Here is a 19,811-nt window from a genome sequence, read left to right on the forward strand (position 1 = left end):
TACAAGTTTATAAAACTTTTTGAAAATTAATAGATATATATATACATCTCGGCCTCTAGTAAGTGTTCTACAACTAATCTTTCAGTGCTCTTAAGTAGTTCATTAACTACTATTAAAGAGCTTATCAAACTATTGTAATAAGATATATGAACATAGTGGTATAAACCATTTTTGGAGTGTAAAAAATTCTTTGGATGTTTTAGATAAATTACGTGCTTTTGATGGTCCTTTTGATTCTGTTAATAGTTTTGATTTTTCTACTCTTTACACTACACTTCCACACTATCTTATTAAACAAAAGTTTTCCTATTTAATTAAATGGTCGTTTGGTAAAGCTGAATGTACATATATTTGCTGCAACTCATTTAAAGCCTTTTTCTCTAATGAGAAAGGTAAATATGCTAGATATACTTACTGGAGGTGTGATGAGATGATTGAAGCTGTTAATTTTCTCCTTGATAATATTTATGTACGTTTCGGCAACAAAGTTTATCGACAGGTTGTAGGTATCCCTATGGGCACTAATTGTGCCCCTTTAATAGCAGACTTGTTTTTGTACTGTTACGAATCACAGTTCATGACTAAACTCAGTAAAGACCCGTCGAAAATGCATTTAATTGATAAATTCAACAACACTTACCGTCATCTTGATGATATTTTTTCGTTAAATAATCAAGATGTTTCTTAATACTGCTGAAATTTACCCCAAGAAACTTACTTTAAATAAATCAAATTTATTCGGTAATAACTGTCCTTTCCTGGATTTAGATATTTCGGTTTTAAACGGGAAACTCCACACTAAAATTTACGACAAAAGAGACGATTTTTCGTTACCTATTGTTAATTTTCCATTTTTAGATGGTGACGTTCCTTTAGCACCATCTTACAGTGTTTATAATTCACAACTTGTTCGCTATGCACGTGTCTGTTATGACGTTTTTGATTTTAACGAACGCAACCTATGTATTACTGGTAAATTATTAAACCAGGGATATCGTTACCATAAATTACTTAAAACCTTTACTAAATTTTTCCATAGATATAATGATTTGGTTTTGAAGTTTGGTTGTACCTGTAGAAAACTTATTTCAAATGGGATAGCACATCCTCATTTTTACGGAAATGTTGTTAACCGTGCCCGGAAATTTATAAATGATCCATGTAAACTTGTCGCTCCTTTGGATAAACTTATTCTAAAAGGTTACTTATTCAACACTGTAATAAGATCATTGAATATTGTTTTATTGGTATAAATATTGATTTTATTATCAGTAAATTAAAAAGCTAACTTAATATTACTAGTATGTTATATACATATACATATTCATCATGGATCTACAATCTGTCGATACCTGTAACTTGGCATTGCACAAGGTCATGTTTTTCTCTGGCTGTTTATAACGTCTTTACACTAAATCCATTGGATGTTGGATGTGTACGGATTGATAGTTTAGTCTTAGATGCATGATTTTTTTACTAGTTGTTAGTGGCTTTGAACTAGCTGTCAGATAACTGCGAGTACTCTAAGATCTGTTCATTGTGTCTTTTTGTGTCGGGATGTATAAGTACCGGGCCACGTCCACTTGTATTTTTGTCCATCTGATGAGTTAAGCCTATTTCAACTGATTTTTATAGTTCGTTCTTATGTTGTACTGTTATACCACTGTCCCAGGTTAGGGGAGGGTTGGGATCCCACTAACATGTCCTAACATGTTTAACCCCGCCACATTATTTATGTATGTGCCTGTCCCAAGTCAGGAGCCTGTAATTCAGTGGTTGTCTTTTGTTTATGTGTTACATATTTGCTTTTCGTTCATTTTTTTACATAAATTAGGCCGTTATATATTAGTTTTCTCGTTTGAATTGTTTTATGCTGTCTTATCGGGGCCTTTTATAGCTGACTATGCGGTATGGACTTTGCTCATTGTTGAAGGCCGTACGGTGACCTATAGTTGTTAATGTCTGTGTCATTTTGGTCTTTTCTGGATAGTTGTCTCATTGGCAATCATACCACATCTTCTTTTTTATATTCTCAATCACGAGCTCCAATCACCATTAACAACTACATGATAGTGGGTGGTATTTAAAGAAGAGGGAATATAAAGGGGGATAAATAATAATATATATAGAGAAAATTTGGCCACAAAATAAAGAATAAAGGGGTGCTAATATATATGAAGAACAGCGTAATACTTGCTCTATACAAATTAGAATATAGAAAAATGGTCCCAGTGCTGTAATTTTGGATTTTAAGATAAAAAAAAATAAATTATCTTATTTTTTCTTGATAGTAAAATACTGAACAAAAAAATGTAGGATACAGGGGATAAAAGTGGGACTATTTGATGATGGGTAGGAAATTACGCTCTGGGGAAAAAGGGGAAAAGGGGGCAGTAGGACTGATTAATAACAAAAGGGCGAGATTTGGGAAATTCCACGGAGCACCCCAATGATACCTCCCCCTTTTTGCTTTCATGACCCATACTTTCCTTTTTTATTTATTTTTCATTTAATTTCTCAAAGTCGTTAGTTTCTTGTTTAAATTTTTTTTATATCCTACTATACGGTTTTGGGTTTGCTCGGTATTGCGTCTGTTAGTACCAATCATGAGCAGCAAATTTGACACATGATTGCTTGTTTATTTGGTTATGTTTCATGTTGTGGAGCGTATTCAGTTTCTGATGATATATTATTAAACACAATTAGTATTAGTTTTGTCAGAGGCATATAATATATATGTATATGTCTCTGGTTTTGTTGATGAATTTGCTACATGTTTTAAATTCGATTGAAAAAAATATATTGCATGTTCATATATTGAGAAGAAAAAAAACCTAAATGATGACAAAGCTTTGATCAAATAAACAAATATACTTTAGAGTTTAGACGATTCAGCTCTTCTATCAACACCTTGTTTGTTTTAAAAAGGCGAAAGATGCATGCGAAAAGCACATTCAAACTCATGAGTCGACAATAAACTGACAATGCCTTGCCAAAAAAAGAAAATTAAGACAAACAGTTAAATACAACATACAGGAAACACAATATATAGAAAACTAAAGACTGAGCAACACGAACCCCATTAAAAACCAGGGTAATCTCAGGTGCTCCGAATAGTAATTGCTATTAAGAAGGTCCTGCTTAACATAAGGCAACCCGCCGTCTTTTGCTCATGCAAGTACAAACCTGGTGATAAGTCTATTTCGGTAGGTAATTTTATGGGAGAAGCGGGTGGGATTGTCGTTTGCCCGGCACAATTGGAAGTTCGAACATATCCATCATCATCTGCAACCGCAACTCGTGATGGCGTCCGTAAAAAATACGAAGGGGTGGTTTCAACCGCTTTACCACTTGCAACTATTGAGCATACAGCAACCCTCTTTCAGGGAAATCATGATAGGAAATACAAGCATATGAATTAGTATCAAATGGGAGATATATACCCCGTATTTTTTGGCGCTGCTAGAATGTTCCTACCTTAAAAAATTGAAAGTTCACAATTGCCGGGAACTGACGCAAAGTCATGGTATCTCATTTCTCGTAAAGTTTAACTTTCAGTCGAGAATCAATGTCAATTTCTAAATGTAAGTCAAGGTATGGGGCAGACTCAATTGTATCTGTTGTATCCCGCTATATGGGCGTTTTTCAATAAAAGCGTGACTTTCAGACCAAGATAAATGGAAAATCAACTTGTCTAAAATGTTATTTCAAGAATTATTTTGAATACCTCTATTATAGACCTGTTTGTAAACAAAAAGAGCATGCAATCTTAAATACTATTTAAAATGATATAATTTTCATAATTTGTGTACTGTTTCGAATTCGTAAGGGACATTTGTCCACTACGAAACTGCTTCTAAACACACATCTTCAGTTATTGCAATTTTAAATGTCTCCTATAGACATTCCAGTTTGTTTACTTTATATACTAGAAAGATCTCATTTTTTTTAATTGGAGAACCATTTTTTATCGATAAGGATTAGACAGTACTTCACATATGAAAGTACAACTCATGCTACGTAGTGGACATTTTGATGCGTTTCGTTGTTGACAAAACCGTTTCGTAGTGGACAAAAAGTTTCGTAGTTGACATCAACCCTATATTCTATGTTAATAAAAACATACTAAAAATTACATGAAACTAACTCTTGTTATTTGTTTTGCACGAATATAATTGTAAAAAGAGTAAAATAAAAGACGTAGTGTTAGTGTCCACTGCGAAACGTTTTTCTCCCATACTTGTTTCGTAGGTGACCGTTTCGTAGGGGACATATTCACATGTTTTATTTTTTCCCCACAATCCCTTAATTACAATAGTAACAAGACTGATTGTATTCATCAAAGCATGTATTAAGCTGTACACTTATATTTTTTTCATAAATTTAAAACTAGATACTGAAGGAGATTTGACCCGTTTCGTAGTGGACATTAACAAAAATACGGTATCACTGTGGTCCATTTGATGTGCTCAATTTTTCTTACCAACAATTTAACTGCCGTTACAAAAGCATCACTTCTTTTGTAAGACCCTAATGTTTATATCTCTTGCAAACAAAATTACATTGATTTTATTAAACTGTTTATAAGCAAATTTTAATGACTTAGTTTCATAGTGGACATTTTTGTCAGGGACACACCTTCTGAAATTAAAAATCCCATGTTAAAAGCTGTTTATTAAAATATGTTGGCTCTAAAGGCATACTTTTGAATTAATAAAGAACTTATATTAAGTAAAAATAACATTTATTTCTACATTTTTTACGATATTTTAGAGAATGAATGTTGAACAGGCGGTCTAGGAACATGCCATTTTGGTTGTTTTGGACCATTCAGGAATCAATATCATATCAATCCCTCTAAAAAAAAAATAGGCTGTTTCTTTGCTTAAAAATGTTAAATCTAATTCAATGTACTGACTGCACAAAAAATTACTTGTAAAGATCAAACACATTTTTTTTAAGTGACTGGGACAAGAAATCACGTTTTTATTGAAAAACGCTCATATCTTAAATTCTATAGGATTATATGTGATGTGTGTCCAGTGTTCAATTAACATAGTCACCAAATCATTGAATTCAATGATTATTTATGATATAACATCATCTGTATAGCCAAATTGACATTAAATGGTACTACTAACTTGTTTTCTTCTTGTATGAATGCAGCCTCAGATGAAAGAAGGAACAAATAGGAAAGAAGAGGAGCACAGTTGGTTCCCATGGGAATACTGTAGAGGTGCTTAATTGTTTCTGAACTGAAAACAAGTTTCCAAATCGTAACAAATATGTTCAACGGGCAATCAAGATATCAAGCCTTTTGACAATTTCAACTTCAAAGAATCTTTTTTTTTTAGAATGATTTTAATAAAGTATGATGATTTCATGTAGTCTATCCCAGCTTGTATCCCACAGCCTCCCATAACAAAAATAAACAGCTGCGCCATGAGCGCATGATACGCCCGACGTCTTGTGTGGAAGTTTTATGCAATAATCATAAATAGTTTCTGAGGAAGTTTTAAGTAATAATCATTTATTGTTTTTGAGACACGACGGGACATGTGAAACCCCCCAACCCTGTTTTTTTTTTTACAAATATCACTAAAATAAAATTTTGAATCAAACCAAAAAGTATACAGATCTTTAAATTAGTATAACAAAGAAGTGTGTACAGTTTCAAGCAATAATTATAAATTGTTTTTGAGATACGGCGCGACATGTAAAAAAAAAAAAACCTCCCCTTTTTTACTAAATACTCAATAACTCAAAAATAAAATTTTGAGTCATCACCAAAAAGTATACAGATCTTTAGATTAATATAACAAAGAAGTGTGTAAAGTTTTAAGCAATAATCATAAATCGTTTTTGAGATACGGCACGACATGTAACCCCCCCCCCCTTTTTTACAAAATACTCAAAAACTCAAAAATGAAATTTTTAATCATCACCAAAAAGTATACAGATATTAAGATTAATATAACTAAGATATGTGTAAAGTTTAAAGCAATAATCAAGAATCGTTTTTGAGATACGTTGCGACATGTGAAAAAAAACACACCCCTGTTTTAGTTACAAAGTGCCATAACTCAAAAAGTTTAAATCTTATTTTCACCAAAAAGTATACAGATCATTTGACCATCATAAGAAACAACTATATTAAGTTTCATGAAATTTGGATAAGTCGTTCTCAAGTTACGGTGCGACATGTTTACGCCGGACAGACGGACAGACGGACGGACAGACGGACGGACACCGGACATTTGTATACCATAATACGTCCCGTCAAAATTTTGACGGGCGTATAAAAATCAATTAATGCCCAACTTAAAATATATATACCCTCCCTTCAAAATTGCTAAATTAAAGATCATCATGCAGACCCTGGTGAATCATTTGTTTAGTATTTGTTTAGATATTATAGTGGGACTTTTGTTGTCTATAATTTATTAAAGCTACTCAACATCACATGGCACGATGTAATATAAATCTACAGGATGACGTCATATTTCATGTGATGGTGTCAACTGCGCATGTTTCACGGAAGCTGTCAATCGGCCATTATAATTTTCCACCTGTAAATAAAGTAAATTTTCGCAGATGACATCCGCATAGCAATCTCATTTGGCAATTAAAGTAGAGAACAGATACTGCGAAAATGTCAGATTTTGACAGCAATCCATTCGCTGATCCAGAAGCACAGGCAAATCCTTTTTCTGTAAGTCGTTTTGAGAGGAATTCTATGCCAACACACCGGAAAACAGAAAGCACACACATCCCCTTTTTACCATTATGTTACTTTATAACTGTTAACACTTAATGTATCATTTAAGATATCTTGTGCCGCAGTCATATCCAAATTTCAAAGTCATGCACTTCTGGCTTTTTATAAACTGATCCATCAAACACAGTGAACAGTGACATCAGACTCAGTCATCACTTCACTAACATGACTAATAGAAATAAAGAACACCTTACTTGTAAATTTTAACTACAGTAGAAGTACTTAACTGTTCATTGCGCTTTAGTATGACCACTCAAAATAAGCCCACTCCAGTCCTCTAACAGGTCAGGAACCTAGTCAGGAATAACCACCAATTGGTGGATTATACCTCAATTGACGTATAATCCACCAATTGGTGGTTATTAGGGAAGATAGATAGATAATCAATTACCTTACAGCCTCTAGCTTGAGTCTTGTCAACATCCACCAGACAACAACCTGATCACAGGCACTTGTTTCTATCCATGGGAAGATCCACTATCAACTTATTTTTACGTAAATATATGTTGATAGTGGGTCATCCCAAGGATAGAAACAAGTGCCTGTGAATCTGATAGTGTTTTCTGCAGCTTTTACAAACTCTATCACGAGTTGGTAATGGAATATCCGTTTAACAGATGATATTGGATATGTTTCTTACATCGTTACTACAATCCCCTTTCCTTTTCATTAATGTAACCTACCAAATTAGACTATTTACCGGATTTATAATAACATGAGCAACATGATGCCAGGGTGCCACATGTGGAGCAGCATCTGCTTACCCTTCCGGAGCACCTGAGATCACCCCCAGTTTTGAGTGGGGTTCGTGTTGCTCAGTCTTTAGTTTTCTATGTACTATTATTTGTCTGTTTGTCTTTTTATTTTCATAAATACACGATTTATGAGTTTGACTGTTCCTCTGGTATCTTTCACCCCTCTTTCAAAAGGGCAGTGTATTTTTTTCTCAGATGTTACTCTTACCATGATTGGCTACACTTTAAAGGCACATTTTGTACTCTCACCAAAAAAGGTTAACAGGATTATTTTCATGGAACATTTTCAGCCTTTTAATTTCACAAGTTTTTTTTATTTGATTTATTTCTCGTTTTCTTGTGTTTGGTTAGAAGTGTTTGCTCTATGTTTCCCCTTATTTAGAGATGCAGCTAATGGTGGATTTGTCTGCCCAAGGGGGCAAAATTTAAGCAGGTCCAGCAAATGGGGCTTTTGTGCAAGATCAAGTGACTGGCAGGAGTTTTGACAGCCTGGGTCTGGCAAAAGTTAAATATCTGTCAGCCCTGAATAACTTTATCAAGTAAATTATCTTATCTGATTGTTTTTAAACATTTCTGTTCCCGTCTTGGTCGCTTAATCTAGGGAACCAGGTATAGAAAGATGTGGTATGAGTGCCAATGAGACAACCCTTTAGCCAAATAAAAGATTATAAAAGTAAACAATTATAGGTTAAGGTATGGCCAGTTTATATTTTGGATATTTTTTCATATCTTCTCAGGTAAAAATATTAAGCATATCTTACTATTGTTTCTGGTAGCATAGCTATCAGAATGTCTTAGCCTTTCTAGTTTCATGAAGAAATAATGTTATATTGTACTGTGTAGTAAGAATGGCAGAGTAGGTACAATTGGGTAGCATAGCTGAATGGCCACTTAAATTTACAGATGGGTCTAAACCTGGTATAAACTAATATTGTTTAATTGATAAAAATAATAATTCAAGCAGGTGTGTGGAAAAGCTATGCCCGACTCAGTTCAATTCATACAAAAATATATATTTGTTTTCAAAACTTATAAAGCAGATTAATTTACGATAAAGAAACCAATGATCAACAAGTAAAACATGTGTAAGTCAAAACATCAATGATCTTGACAATAAATATTAAATAACACTGGAAATAGATTAGTAATTTAATTGAAAAATATAAGTATGCAAATTTTTCCAGTTCCAGACAATAACTTGTGTTTAAGAGTATGGATCTGTCTTAAATTGTACTGCAAGGTTCCATACTTCAAAGGATAGACTGGGATTGAGTATGGGGGTAATGCTCACAGGGGGGATTCAAAAAGTTTGGGTGGTCCCATTTTTTTAAATGGGTTACTTTTTAAAATTTCAAATTTTTGAAAAATTTCAAGAAGAATCTTAAATTGCACCGTAAATACTAGATTTGTAAGATCTTGACATTTAAGTTGTGTCAGAAACCTATACTAACATGTATGTCAAACATTTGATCACAATCCAAATTCAGACGGTATCAAGCTTGAATATTGTGTCCAAATTTGCCCCAGCAGCAGCTGTTCAGGATTCAACCTCTGCGGTCATATCAGTCTGCACTCAGCGAAGCAATTTAGTTTTTGCCTCATAATAATTTAAATGATACAGACCACTTGCCAGTAAATGTACACAAATACATTGTACATGGTTCTTTCTGTAATGTATTTTTATCAATAAAGTTTGCTTTATATTACAGGATCCTTCTGTACGTCAAGCTACTGGTGGAAATGTTGGTACAAACCAGGGTACTATGGATGAGTACAATCCATTTGAGGATGGTAATAAAACCCGTCCGGCAGCAGGAGTAAGTTTAAGATCAGGTCAAAGTTAGATGGATTTGACATATATGACATTAACATAGTTTTAATATACTCAAGAGGGGGATTGGACCTTTATCAGGACTTCTGGATCAGGTGTATTTAAGCTCAGGATTTCGAGATTGACCCTTTCAATATCTGGGAATTCTTTTTTCGTATTTCAGGATGTCGGGATTTAAATTTATTTAAATTCGGGACCTCAGGATTTTGTGTTTTTAAGGTCATGATTTTAGGATCAGGACCCCTCCTTCCCCCCCCACTCAAGTATTTAAAACTGAATAAAAATGATTTTAAAATATTTCACACAGTAACAGAATCAGTGCAAATAAAACATTTAAATATGTAAGAATTTCAATGTTGATCAAGGTAATGGTAGGAGACAAATTTCGACTGTGTTTGGCCTGTGGATAAACTGACATGTTTGTGTTAGAGGAACAAATTTATCTCCCCTGGCAACAACTGGTCAGTAGTTATTACTATTAGTCATAGATCTTTTTAAAACGCCATTCATGCATGCCATGTCATTCTTCTTAAGACAAATGTAAGAGTTGCTTTTTGTGATAAATGTATTCATATACAATGTACTATGTACATGTATACATGTATATATTATTTTATAATCATTAATGATAATGGTACGTTTTATGTAGTTTGAATGTCAGAATGGTTGAATGAATGACTTAAGCTTATATCCAGATTCCTGATAAAGGGGGTTTAACTGTTTTCCCATACATGTATATCAATTAGATTTGGGTTATTTCAGTTATGAGTTAGAAATAGTGCATTGTGCAATGGTAAACCAAAGTCGCCATATGCATGCATAAGCCATCTGCATTTAAATAAAACCTAACAAACATATTTACATAAATAGTACATTGGACAAAGATAACATAATCTAGGTATATATTTTGTAGGGATTAAAATTGTATAAATTGATAATGTTCTATTTATAATTTGTAGTCAATGACTGAACAGCCACTGTTAGATGTAAATATATGCAACAGTCCCTGACTGTTATTTTACCTTATATATAGATAAAGCACATAAAAATCCCTTATAAATATAGTTTTATTTACACGCTTTTGTTACACAAAATTAAATTGAATAACACATGTTACAAAAATGTGTTAAACATGCACTCTCTTGAAGATCCCTGCTTAAACCTCGCTTTCAAAAGACGGTCATAAGCAATTTAAAAACGAAGTTGGATAGAAATCATTTTACTGTCTAATCTTTTTCCAGGAAAAAAAATGTATGTCGTAGGAGTATTAGAATGCATCATTCCCCAATTCCCATTTCCTTTCTCAATTTATCAACAAAACGTAGGGGTTTAGGTTTATTGTAAAGGAAAGTAGAAAAGATGAAATCTGTATGAGTTTGTGAAGTTTAAAAATAAATTTTTACATACTTGGATAATTGTTGATTACAGATTCTAATATGACGTGCTTCTTTAGCTTTGTAAACAACACTGTGATAAAATTCTCGATAAAATATACTTAGCGCAGACTCAGAGATATACATAATAATGGCTGTTACAATATACTTCCCACGTAAATCTTCATGTACTGGAACCTATTTGCAGACCCTCTGCTGATTTTATTGTTTTAAAAAGGGCAATTAAAAAAGACAAAATAACTTTTTTTCTTATTGTATGCATAATAAAAAGAAGTAATGCACAAGAGCTCGGAGAAATCAACAAAATAAAAATTAAATAAAATTCCGCGAAAGTCTATTAATCTTTTTGGCGCATTTAAGTCATTTCAAAACATGACGTCATTCAAATGAAACCGCTAAAGTTGAAAGTTTTCTGTTGCATGAACCAACGGAATTAGTATGATATTGTATTAAAACTGATTTTTGAGATAGGTTTTGTTTCATTTTCTATTCTATTGCATTATTCGCATATTTACTCGTTTCAGCAAGTCAACATGGCGGCTCCTTAGTTACAAAATGTCAACTTTGGATTTAACGGAAGCTTACGAGAAAAACATGTAAATTAAAAATGGCACATGTTGGGTTTGAGAATTTAAAGAATTAAACAGTTTTTTTTCTAGCAGTTATTCTCGAACTAACTTACGCAAGCTATATATTTATAAAGATATTTTTGCTTTATCTAGCAGGGAGTAATAAAGAACAGCCACACACACAGCATACCCACCCTCGCTTCAGTTTTTTAATGACCGTATTTGTACTATTAGAATCGAAATAATTCATGGAAGCCATATATTGTTGGAAATTTACACCTGGCCTGGGCCGTGATATTTGTTAATTTTATCCCTCACTAACGCTCAGGATAAAATTCGAATATCACGGCCCAGGCCATGTGTAAATTTCCAACAATATATGGCTTCCATAAATTTTTTCTTAAATCAACATATTTATCTAACATCTTTTTTGTCTGGAATACATTATAGCTCTATGAAAGATAATTTTGCTGTTTAAGGTTATTTTCACACATTAGTGACCAAAATTTAAGTCTAATTTTATAAAGAAGTACAATGCAATTTCTTTGCGCATTTGGTAATTTACAATAGAAAGGTGAATCTGTATGGGAATGTGTTTACAATACAATATACATTGTATTAATTAAAGGGAAAATTCACGATTTTTTACTTATGGTTTAAATATGTTCATTATGACATAATATATATATTCACAAAGTTTTATCGCTATATGTGCAGTAATAAAGGAGAAATTCAATAATTAATGAAAAAATATCAACTACTTCCTGTAGGTCGTGACGTTTTCTCCTGATTTTTGCATGCCGGGATTTAAAATACAATCATTAAAAGTCTTGGTTTTTAATCATATTTTAACGTAATCGTAAGCGCGCCGATGACTTATGCTTTATCTAATAACCATCCGATAATAAGAAGATAAAACGCACAGACGTTCAATTGTACTCATTCGTGAGATAAATTATCTATGTTAAACGTATATATTCGAATTATTTTTGTAGACAACACAAAAAGTTATAAATTTATTTTTAATAAATGCATTTTCGGACTGATAAGGTGAACAAATTAAAGTACAATAATCTGTAAAGACAATATGTTGGTGTACTATTATTGACCTTTTACTATCTCTGCTATGGCTAGGTTTATACGATGTGTGTATTCACGGTTCTGTGGCAATACTCGTAGATGGCTTGTTGAAAGGTAAATTGTTATTTGCACTTCGGTATTTAACCACGCCTCTAGGGCACACCTTGCCAGGTGTGACTGTCTATTCGGATCAGTGGTAGCATTTAATACACACATTAAAAATACATATTCAAGTTGGTGACAAATAAAAATTGGTCGCCGTGGAATTATTTAATTATATTTGGTGCTATTATTTATTTGAATTCAAATAAGTTAATTTACTAAGAAATACACAATTTTCGGTTAAAGACGGGAAACTTAATTCATATGTCAGAATGAAATGATATACAAGTCTTGTCCTTGATTTATGTCTCATAAAAAAGGGAGACTTAGAAATTAGAAATAGCTTTACTAAATCATTTTTATGCAGTTAAGCTGCATTATGCGAGCACCCTAGATTTGTGTTCTACCCAATAAATCCTGAATCCGGGTCCGTTCGCGCCCATTCACGTTCGCACCCACTCATGTTCGCCCCCTTTCACTTTCGCACCCTACATGTTCGCACCCAAAGTCTGTTCGCATCCTACATGTTCGCGCCCAATTTTAATTGGTTTTGTGTTTGATAACTTTGTAATCAAATTTTTGGCAAGTGTGTTCTAATAAGTATAATTGTTGTCATCGTCTCAAAATAAAGTGAGACAGCATTTTGTTTGTGTTGAACAAATCTTAATCATGTTTTGGATAGTGTATTGTTAAAAAAATTAATAATCCTTTCTAAATAAAGTGGGATTCTGTCAACGTTTTATTTTGTGCTGAATAACTCTTAATCATGTTTTGGTTAGTGTATTGCTATAAATTTTGTTTCATTGACTTGTTTTAAAATGAAAGGAGATTCTGACTATGTTTTTTTCTTCTGTGTTGAATAAATGTTATCATGTTTTGGTTATAATCGTGTATTGCTATATTTAATTGTGTTATTGTTTCAGGTCAAAGGGACCAAGCTGTTAAAAACAATTATCTTTTGGGTTTTTCATTTAAAATCTTCAAAGTTTTACTCATATTAAGCTATAAATACATTCAGTATTTACACCAAAGCAACTTTAAACAACAATCATAATTTTCCAATTATTCAACTGGAAAGTGAATTAAAATTGGGCGCGAATGTGTAGAGTGCGAACGGACCTTGGGTGCGAGCGTGCGAGGTGCGAACGTGTAGGATGCGAAAGTGTGTTGGGCGCGAACGGACCTGATACCATAAATCCTGAAATACTTGCCATTGTTATTATCTAGCTTGTTACTATGTTATATATAACTAATTGAACACTTTTTTAATACTTTTTATTCTGGATTACAAAAAAAATGACCAGAAAAACCTTAAATGATCGTCGATTTATCCAAAAGTTTTAAAGTTACACATAGGAAGTAGTGCTTAATCCTTGTGTAGTTCATTATGACTTGTGCTTTTAGCTAAGATGTCAAAGAACAATTGTATGAAATATTTAATCGCCGAAAATCTCTGAAGACAAGCAATTTAGATTTCCCAAATGACAAAAGTCGTAGGAATATTGTTTGTCATCAATACGTAGTACAACTACGTCAGTAGTCTATTATATAATTCAACTGTTCATGCTGCTGGCGGCAATTTCAAATTAGAAAAAGAAATTTTCGTAGCTTTTCAATTTGGAGGCAGGTGTGCAAATTAGCGTTGGTCCGAGACCTTCCACTTTTGCAAGCGGAATTTCGACTAGGATAGTTGGTTTCTAGCTACGCCCGACGTAGTCGCCTTTATACATTTGAAAGAAAATAAGAAATTACTTTGCAAACCTTTTCACCATGTTCACCAAAGTCTCCAATTAAACGAGCTAAAAAAATATTTTTATCATTATTATTCATGACGGCGATGTTCATTTTGTTCAACCGCTAGCTTTATACAGAAAATCGCCGACAAATATTGTATAAATTCGAGTAAAATCGTATCTGATTGACAAAAACAACACTGTAAACACATAACAATGGCGGCCGTGAAGACAAAATTTTACAAAATCGGATCCGATTCCGGAAGCGGACAAGGGTAATTCCGGGTTTGACGATCATTTACAAAATAAATCCAAGCAGGTGAAAAAATACATCTATGCATGGTAAATGAATATAAACACTAGTATTGTAAACCAAAAGATATATGTAAAAGAAAGAAAAAGCAGAAAAATATTTTATTCAGAAACTAAAAATTACTTTTTGATAAATTTTAATTAAAAAATCCAATACAACGTGACAGCTGGGAACAGTATATCTAACAATATATATGTTCATGGTCACAGTCTAAATTTTCTTTATAAATGATAAATGATGATAATGCATGTGAGATGCTTTTAAAGTGTAAACATATTACTGCAATTTCGAGGGGTTATTTGTTTTATTCTCAATTTTGAAGGGTCAATTAATGTAGCTGAAAGTTTCATTCTTTATTTTCACAAATAATGCAACTATATTACATATACCTTTATAATGTAAGTAAATCATATGATATATAGGTGGCATTCTTTGGGCCACTCTACCCCCTCCTGTTTGATAACTTGGAAACGGTCGAGCTCCCCACCCCTAAACCATATGAGAGGGGCAGATCCAGGATTTTAGGTTAGGAGGGGCGCAAACTTAAATTTTCGCCAAGCAGAGCGAGGCTAAAAAAAAATTTGAGGTAAAATTATCGGAATTTTCTTTATTAAGCTGAGAACAACCCATGCTTTGCAAATTTAAGGGGGGTGCAAGCCCGCAACCCTCCCCCGTCTGAATCCGCCCCTGCATATATTCAAGTGTAGGACAATATAATAAATAAAAAATGAAATATAGGGGGAGTCCCTGGAGTTACCCCACCCCTTCCTGTTTGAGAACTTGGAAACGGTCGAGATCCACACCCCTTAACCATATATATTCATGTTTGTGACAATATGAAAAATCAAATAAAATATAGGAAAAGTCGCGAGGGGTCACCCCACCCCTCCTGTTTTAGAATTTAAAAATGGTCGAGATCCCCATCCCTAAACCATATATATTCATGTATGGGACAATATAACAAATCAGATGAAAGATAGGGGGAGTCCCTGAGGTCACTGTTCACCCTCCTGTTTGAGAACTTGGAAATGGTCAATTTCCTTACCCCTAAGGGAGCTACCATTTGATTTTTATGGGGGGGGGGGGGGGGGGGGGCTAGGAAATAAAAATTTGTCCTGCATTTTTTTTTAGCTGTAATCTCTGTCCTGCCTTTTTATTTTTCACTCTGTTCGGTCCTGCCTTCTTTTTTTTTAGTTTATCCTGACTTTTTTTTACCTAAATTGTCGTCCTGACTTTTTTTTTGCAAGTGTCTCATCCTGCCTTTTTTTTACTCAAAACTCCTGTCCTGCCTATTTTTTCAAATTTCATCCTAGCCCCCCCCCCCCCATAAAAATTAAATTTTAGCTCCCTAAACCATATATACTCATGTATGGGACACTATAACAAATCAAATGAAATATAAGGGAAGTCCCTGTGGTCATCCCAACCCTCCTGTTTGAGAACTTGGAAACGGTCGAGATCCCCACACCAAAACAATATATATTCATGTATGGATCAATATAACTAATTAAATGAAATATAGGGGGAGTCCCTTGGGTCACCCTACCCTTCCTGTTTGAGAACTTGGAAACCAATGAGATCCCCTCCCCTAAACCATATATATTCATGTATGGGACAATATAACAAATAAATGAAATATAGGGGAAGTCCCTAGGGTCACCCTACCCCCAATGGCGGATCCAGAAATTTTCATAAGTGGGGCCCACTGACTGACCTAAGAGGGGCCCGCTCCAGTGATTCCCTACATAAGCAACCAAATTTTTTCCCAAAAAGGGGGGGGGGGCGGGCCCCCTGCCCCCTAAATCCTCTGCCTACCCCTACCTGTTTGAGAACTTGAAAACCGTTGAGATCCCCACCCCTAAATTATATATATTTATATGTATGGGACAAAATAACAAATCATTTACATTTACTATGGGCAAGTCAGTCAGACCTCATCTTTGATCCCTGTTGTAGTGAACATTTGTCTGATTCGTGTCTCATAACTTTTGTACTATAGAACACAAACTCAGTTTTCTTTCCAGGGAAACCAGTCCATTCATACTATTACATGTTCATACTACGTCAAATTGAACTTCTAGCAGTCAAATAAAACCAAGGTTAACTACCAAGTAGAACAACTGCAATCATTGGGAACTTGTACCACTGCAGACTCACCATAAAAAATATAAATTGATATATGCATTGCTTTTGAAACCTTGATAACATATAAATTATTTGCCTTAATAAATAAATCATTAGATAAACATGAATGTACTATATATGAATGTTTAATGTTGAGGCAACATTGCCACAGTTTTCATAATTACGGTTGCCTTGGTTTTTGGTTAACTGCCTTCAGCGCTTACAGCGCTTTGATTATTTGTCTTTATTAGGCGAAAAAATGTACGAGAACACTTACATTTAGACTTTTGAAAGCCATGTATTAATTAATATATGAAACTATCTGAAGATAACTCTACCGAAGCGGAATATAATATGTGCAAATAAAGAAAAAAATATTTTTGTAATGGAATCGAAAAATTACGAATAGATATTCTTTTCAAGTGTGATAAACGTCAACCAAATTTATTCATAATGGGGAACGTCCTTATTAAAATCTGAGACAACTATAATAATCGTCGCCTCCCAACGTATATATATTCTTAAATAACTATTTGATCAACGATGTTTAAAATTAAAAGACAACGAATTTAATGTTATCTTTCCCTATTTTTGAATGTTATTATAAGTCTGTTCAACTTGCAAGAATACCCCTAAAGCGGACAAATATCCGACAAGCAGTTTATTCTTTAAATTGCTGTCATTGAATATCAAGAAAGAAAATAAATCCCGAAATTGATACTCAATAGTTTTCCTAGAAAATATTCACATTCCTTGGGGATTATTAGTGTACGTCCAGTTGACTATATTTTGCATGAATGTTGGAACAATTGTGATGATGACGAATTTCGTCCTTTATTCGAGAACAATTTAATTGATATATAAATCTGTGAGTTTACTATGTTCTTAACTTCGATGAACCAAAGCAAGTTATAAATTGACCTGTATTTAAATCAAATTGTTTCTTTTTTTTCTTCTTCTTCTTTTGGTATACAATAGTCTATCGAATTCGTTGATTACATACTGTTGGCATACATGGACTAGTCTATTTACAAAACTTTTACCACAATTTACACAAAATGTATGTTTCTTTCTTATGTTCAATGTATACATGTATACATATTTTAAATTGCGCTACTGACTATAGTTCCGTAACTTTCTACCAGGCGTATGTATACACGAATCGTCGACAAGTGCGCACATTTTTTTAGATCAATAATTCTGGTATGTTCCAATCTGTCCTAAACTATTGACAACGAGTATATATTACATTTTCCCAAATTAACCCTTGGAAAAATATGTAAATAGATTTGTATTTCTTCAATTATTTTTTTTTGTATTATTTTTTTTTTATAAATAATATTCTTTACACCAGAAATGTTATTTATAAACAAGCGTATGAGTTCAGTAATGACTAGTATATTATATCACTTTCGGACACGCAAGACAAAAATGTATATTATACATGCACCTGATAGTTCAAAATGGAAAGTTATAAGTAACGGTCGTGTACACTGATCAATACCTACAGAAGTGAAACGATGCATGAACTTGCAAGCCCGCCGGACAGGAAATCGATTGAATACCTGGACGTGTCACCTTACACCCCTTCCAATACCTTTGGGAGTAATACCTTTAGCCATGCTGGTGATCAGATAAGGGAAGATCCGAATTTATTTAAATAAAGTTTATTACTTGAAAGAATTATGAACGAATTAGATTTTCGAAAACAATTTCCACGGAACACTTATTTATCATTTTATGATTTGAACTTTGACTTTTTAACTAATTACAATATTATCAGTTTAAAAATAACAGACTATATGGTTATTTAAAAATATAAGACCATTTTCCGTATCAAGTTAGTCAGTCAGATAAAACAACCGTACGATTGACAAGATATCGACACGCAATTACGACTACATCGTTTACTGTAGTTTTGTTCCTTTGTGGTTTATTGACATATCGGGATTTTTCATCGGAGAAGGTGACAAGATGGCGGAGAGTAGAGAACTGATACTCAAAATTTAAAATCGATGGTGATCTCTTATTTAGCGGAATAAAACTTTAATATCTATAAATTTGAGCATTTTTATACAGAATGGACATAATATCATTTTTTGATTTTTTTGCGAAGTTTCCCTTTAATGTTTAGTTTGTTATGAATAATTTAAATTTATAAGTTTTAAGTGCATTCAACATTTATAGGAGGCATCCTAGAAGAGATTCATTACATTGTATAAACACATGTTTAATTTTTTTCTTTGATATGTGATATTTGTTTGTTTCAGTAGTTTTACAAGTAATTATAAGTCACTGATGCTCACAACTTTTCAAATGGTTCCTAAAATTAAACATGACAACTGTTACTTTTATCATTTAGGAGTTATACATTACATTCATAATTAATGGTTTGACCTCTTTACCTGCTTCTTTCATATACATGTACATGCCTTAAAATGTCTACATCAATTATTTCCTAATTTTCCAGGGAGCCGGGCGTGGCTCAGTACCTCCCCCACAACCAGCTACTCAGCCCGCTATAATGCAGCCATCAGAAGAACCTCCACCATATGCTGCCTCAGGGGCACAGAAAATTGATACATCAGATCTACAGAAAAGACAAGAGGTTAGTAAAATATATGTTGATTGATATAATGGAGAAGATTAACATTGAGTACATTATATTCACAATATTCATATAACTTAAGCCAGCTCGTTCACCATAGCATTGCAAATGTCCTCAATAATTGTTTGATTAGTTCTAGGTAAATTTCAAATTGTATTAAAGACTGAAAAAAACTTTTCAACACCTGTTTAGTTTGGGTGAAAACTTTGAATTTGTTGCACTTATTGAAAGAAAGTTTTGCTGCAATGATCCTAAGAAGTTAGGGGAGAAGAGGATTTTGCATGCTCCTCTCCCAGTACTAATACTGTCTGTCATTGCAGCTGAAAATAGAACATGTACATTGGTAAAAGAAAGCACCAAGCTTAATTTCACTGCAGATTTTCAATGTGTAAGGATAATTGTTGCTACGATTTTTTTTTATTATTCTTTTGGCATCTTTCAACATCATGAACATTACAAGTTTTACTGTGCACAGTCTTCACGCCGAGTGGCAGCCCAGGCAGCCCAGGCTGGTAAAATTGCTC

At 33.4% G+C, this 19,811-nt stretch overlaps 1 protein-coding gene across 6 annotated transcripts in view; it reads left to right on the forward strand.

Moving 5' to 3' along the window:
* The first annotated feature begins 6,512 nt into the window (after nt 1–6,512).
* The window catches only part of LOC143071550 (secretory carrier-associated membrane protein 1-like), a 29,051-nt gene continuing 15,752 nt past the window's right edge, over nt 6,513–19,811 (forward strand). For 2 of the 6 annotated variants that reach the window (XM_076245920.1, XM_076245923.1), the window contains exons 1-4: nt 6,513–6,712; nt 9,243–9,350; nt 10,324–10,350; nt 19,150–19,287. In XM_076245920.1, coding sequence (XP_076102035.1) covers nt 6,653–6,712; nt 9,243–9,350; nt 10,324–10,350; nt 19,150–19,287 — 333 coding nt within the window. In that variant the 5' untranslated portion in view covers nt 6,513–6,652. The remainder of the gene's footprint in view (nt 6,713–9,242; nt 9,351–10,323; nt 10,351–19,149; nt 19,288–19,811) is intronic. The other 4 variants (XM_076245919.1, XM_076245917.1, XM_076245922.1 and 1 more) reach the window with 4 other exon arrangements.

This window comes from Mytilus galloprovincialis, chromosome 4 (genome assembly GCF_965363235.1).
Source record: "Mytilus galloprovincialis chromosome 4, xbMytGall1.hap1.1, whole genome shotgun sequence".
NCBI classification, from domain to species: Eukaryota; Metazoa; Mollusca; class Bivalvia; order Mytilida; family Mytilidae; genus Mytilus; species Mytilus galloprovincialis.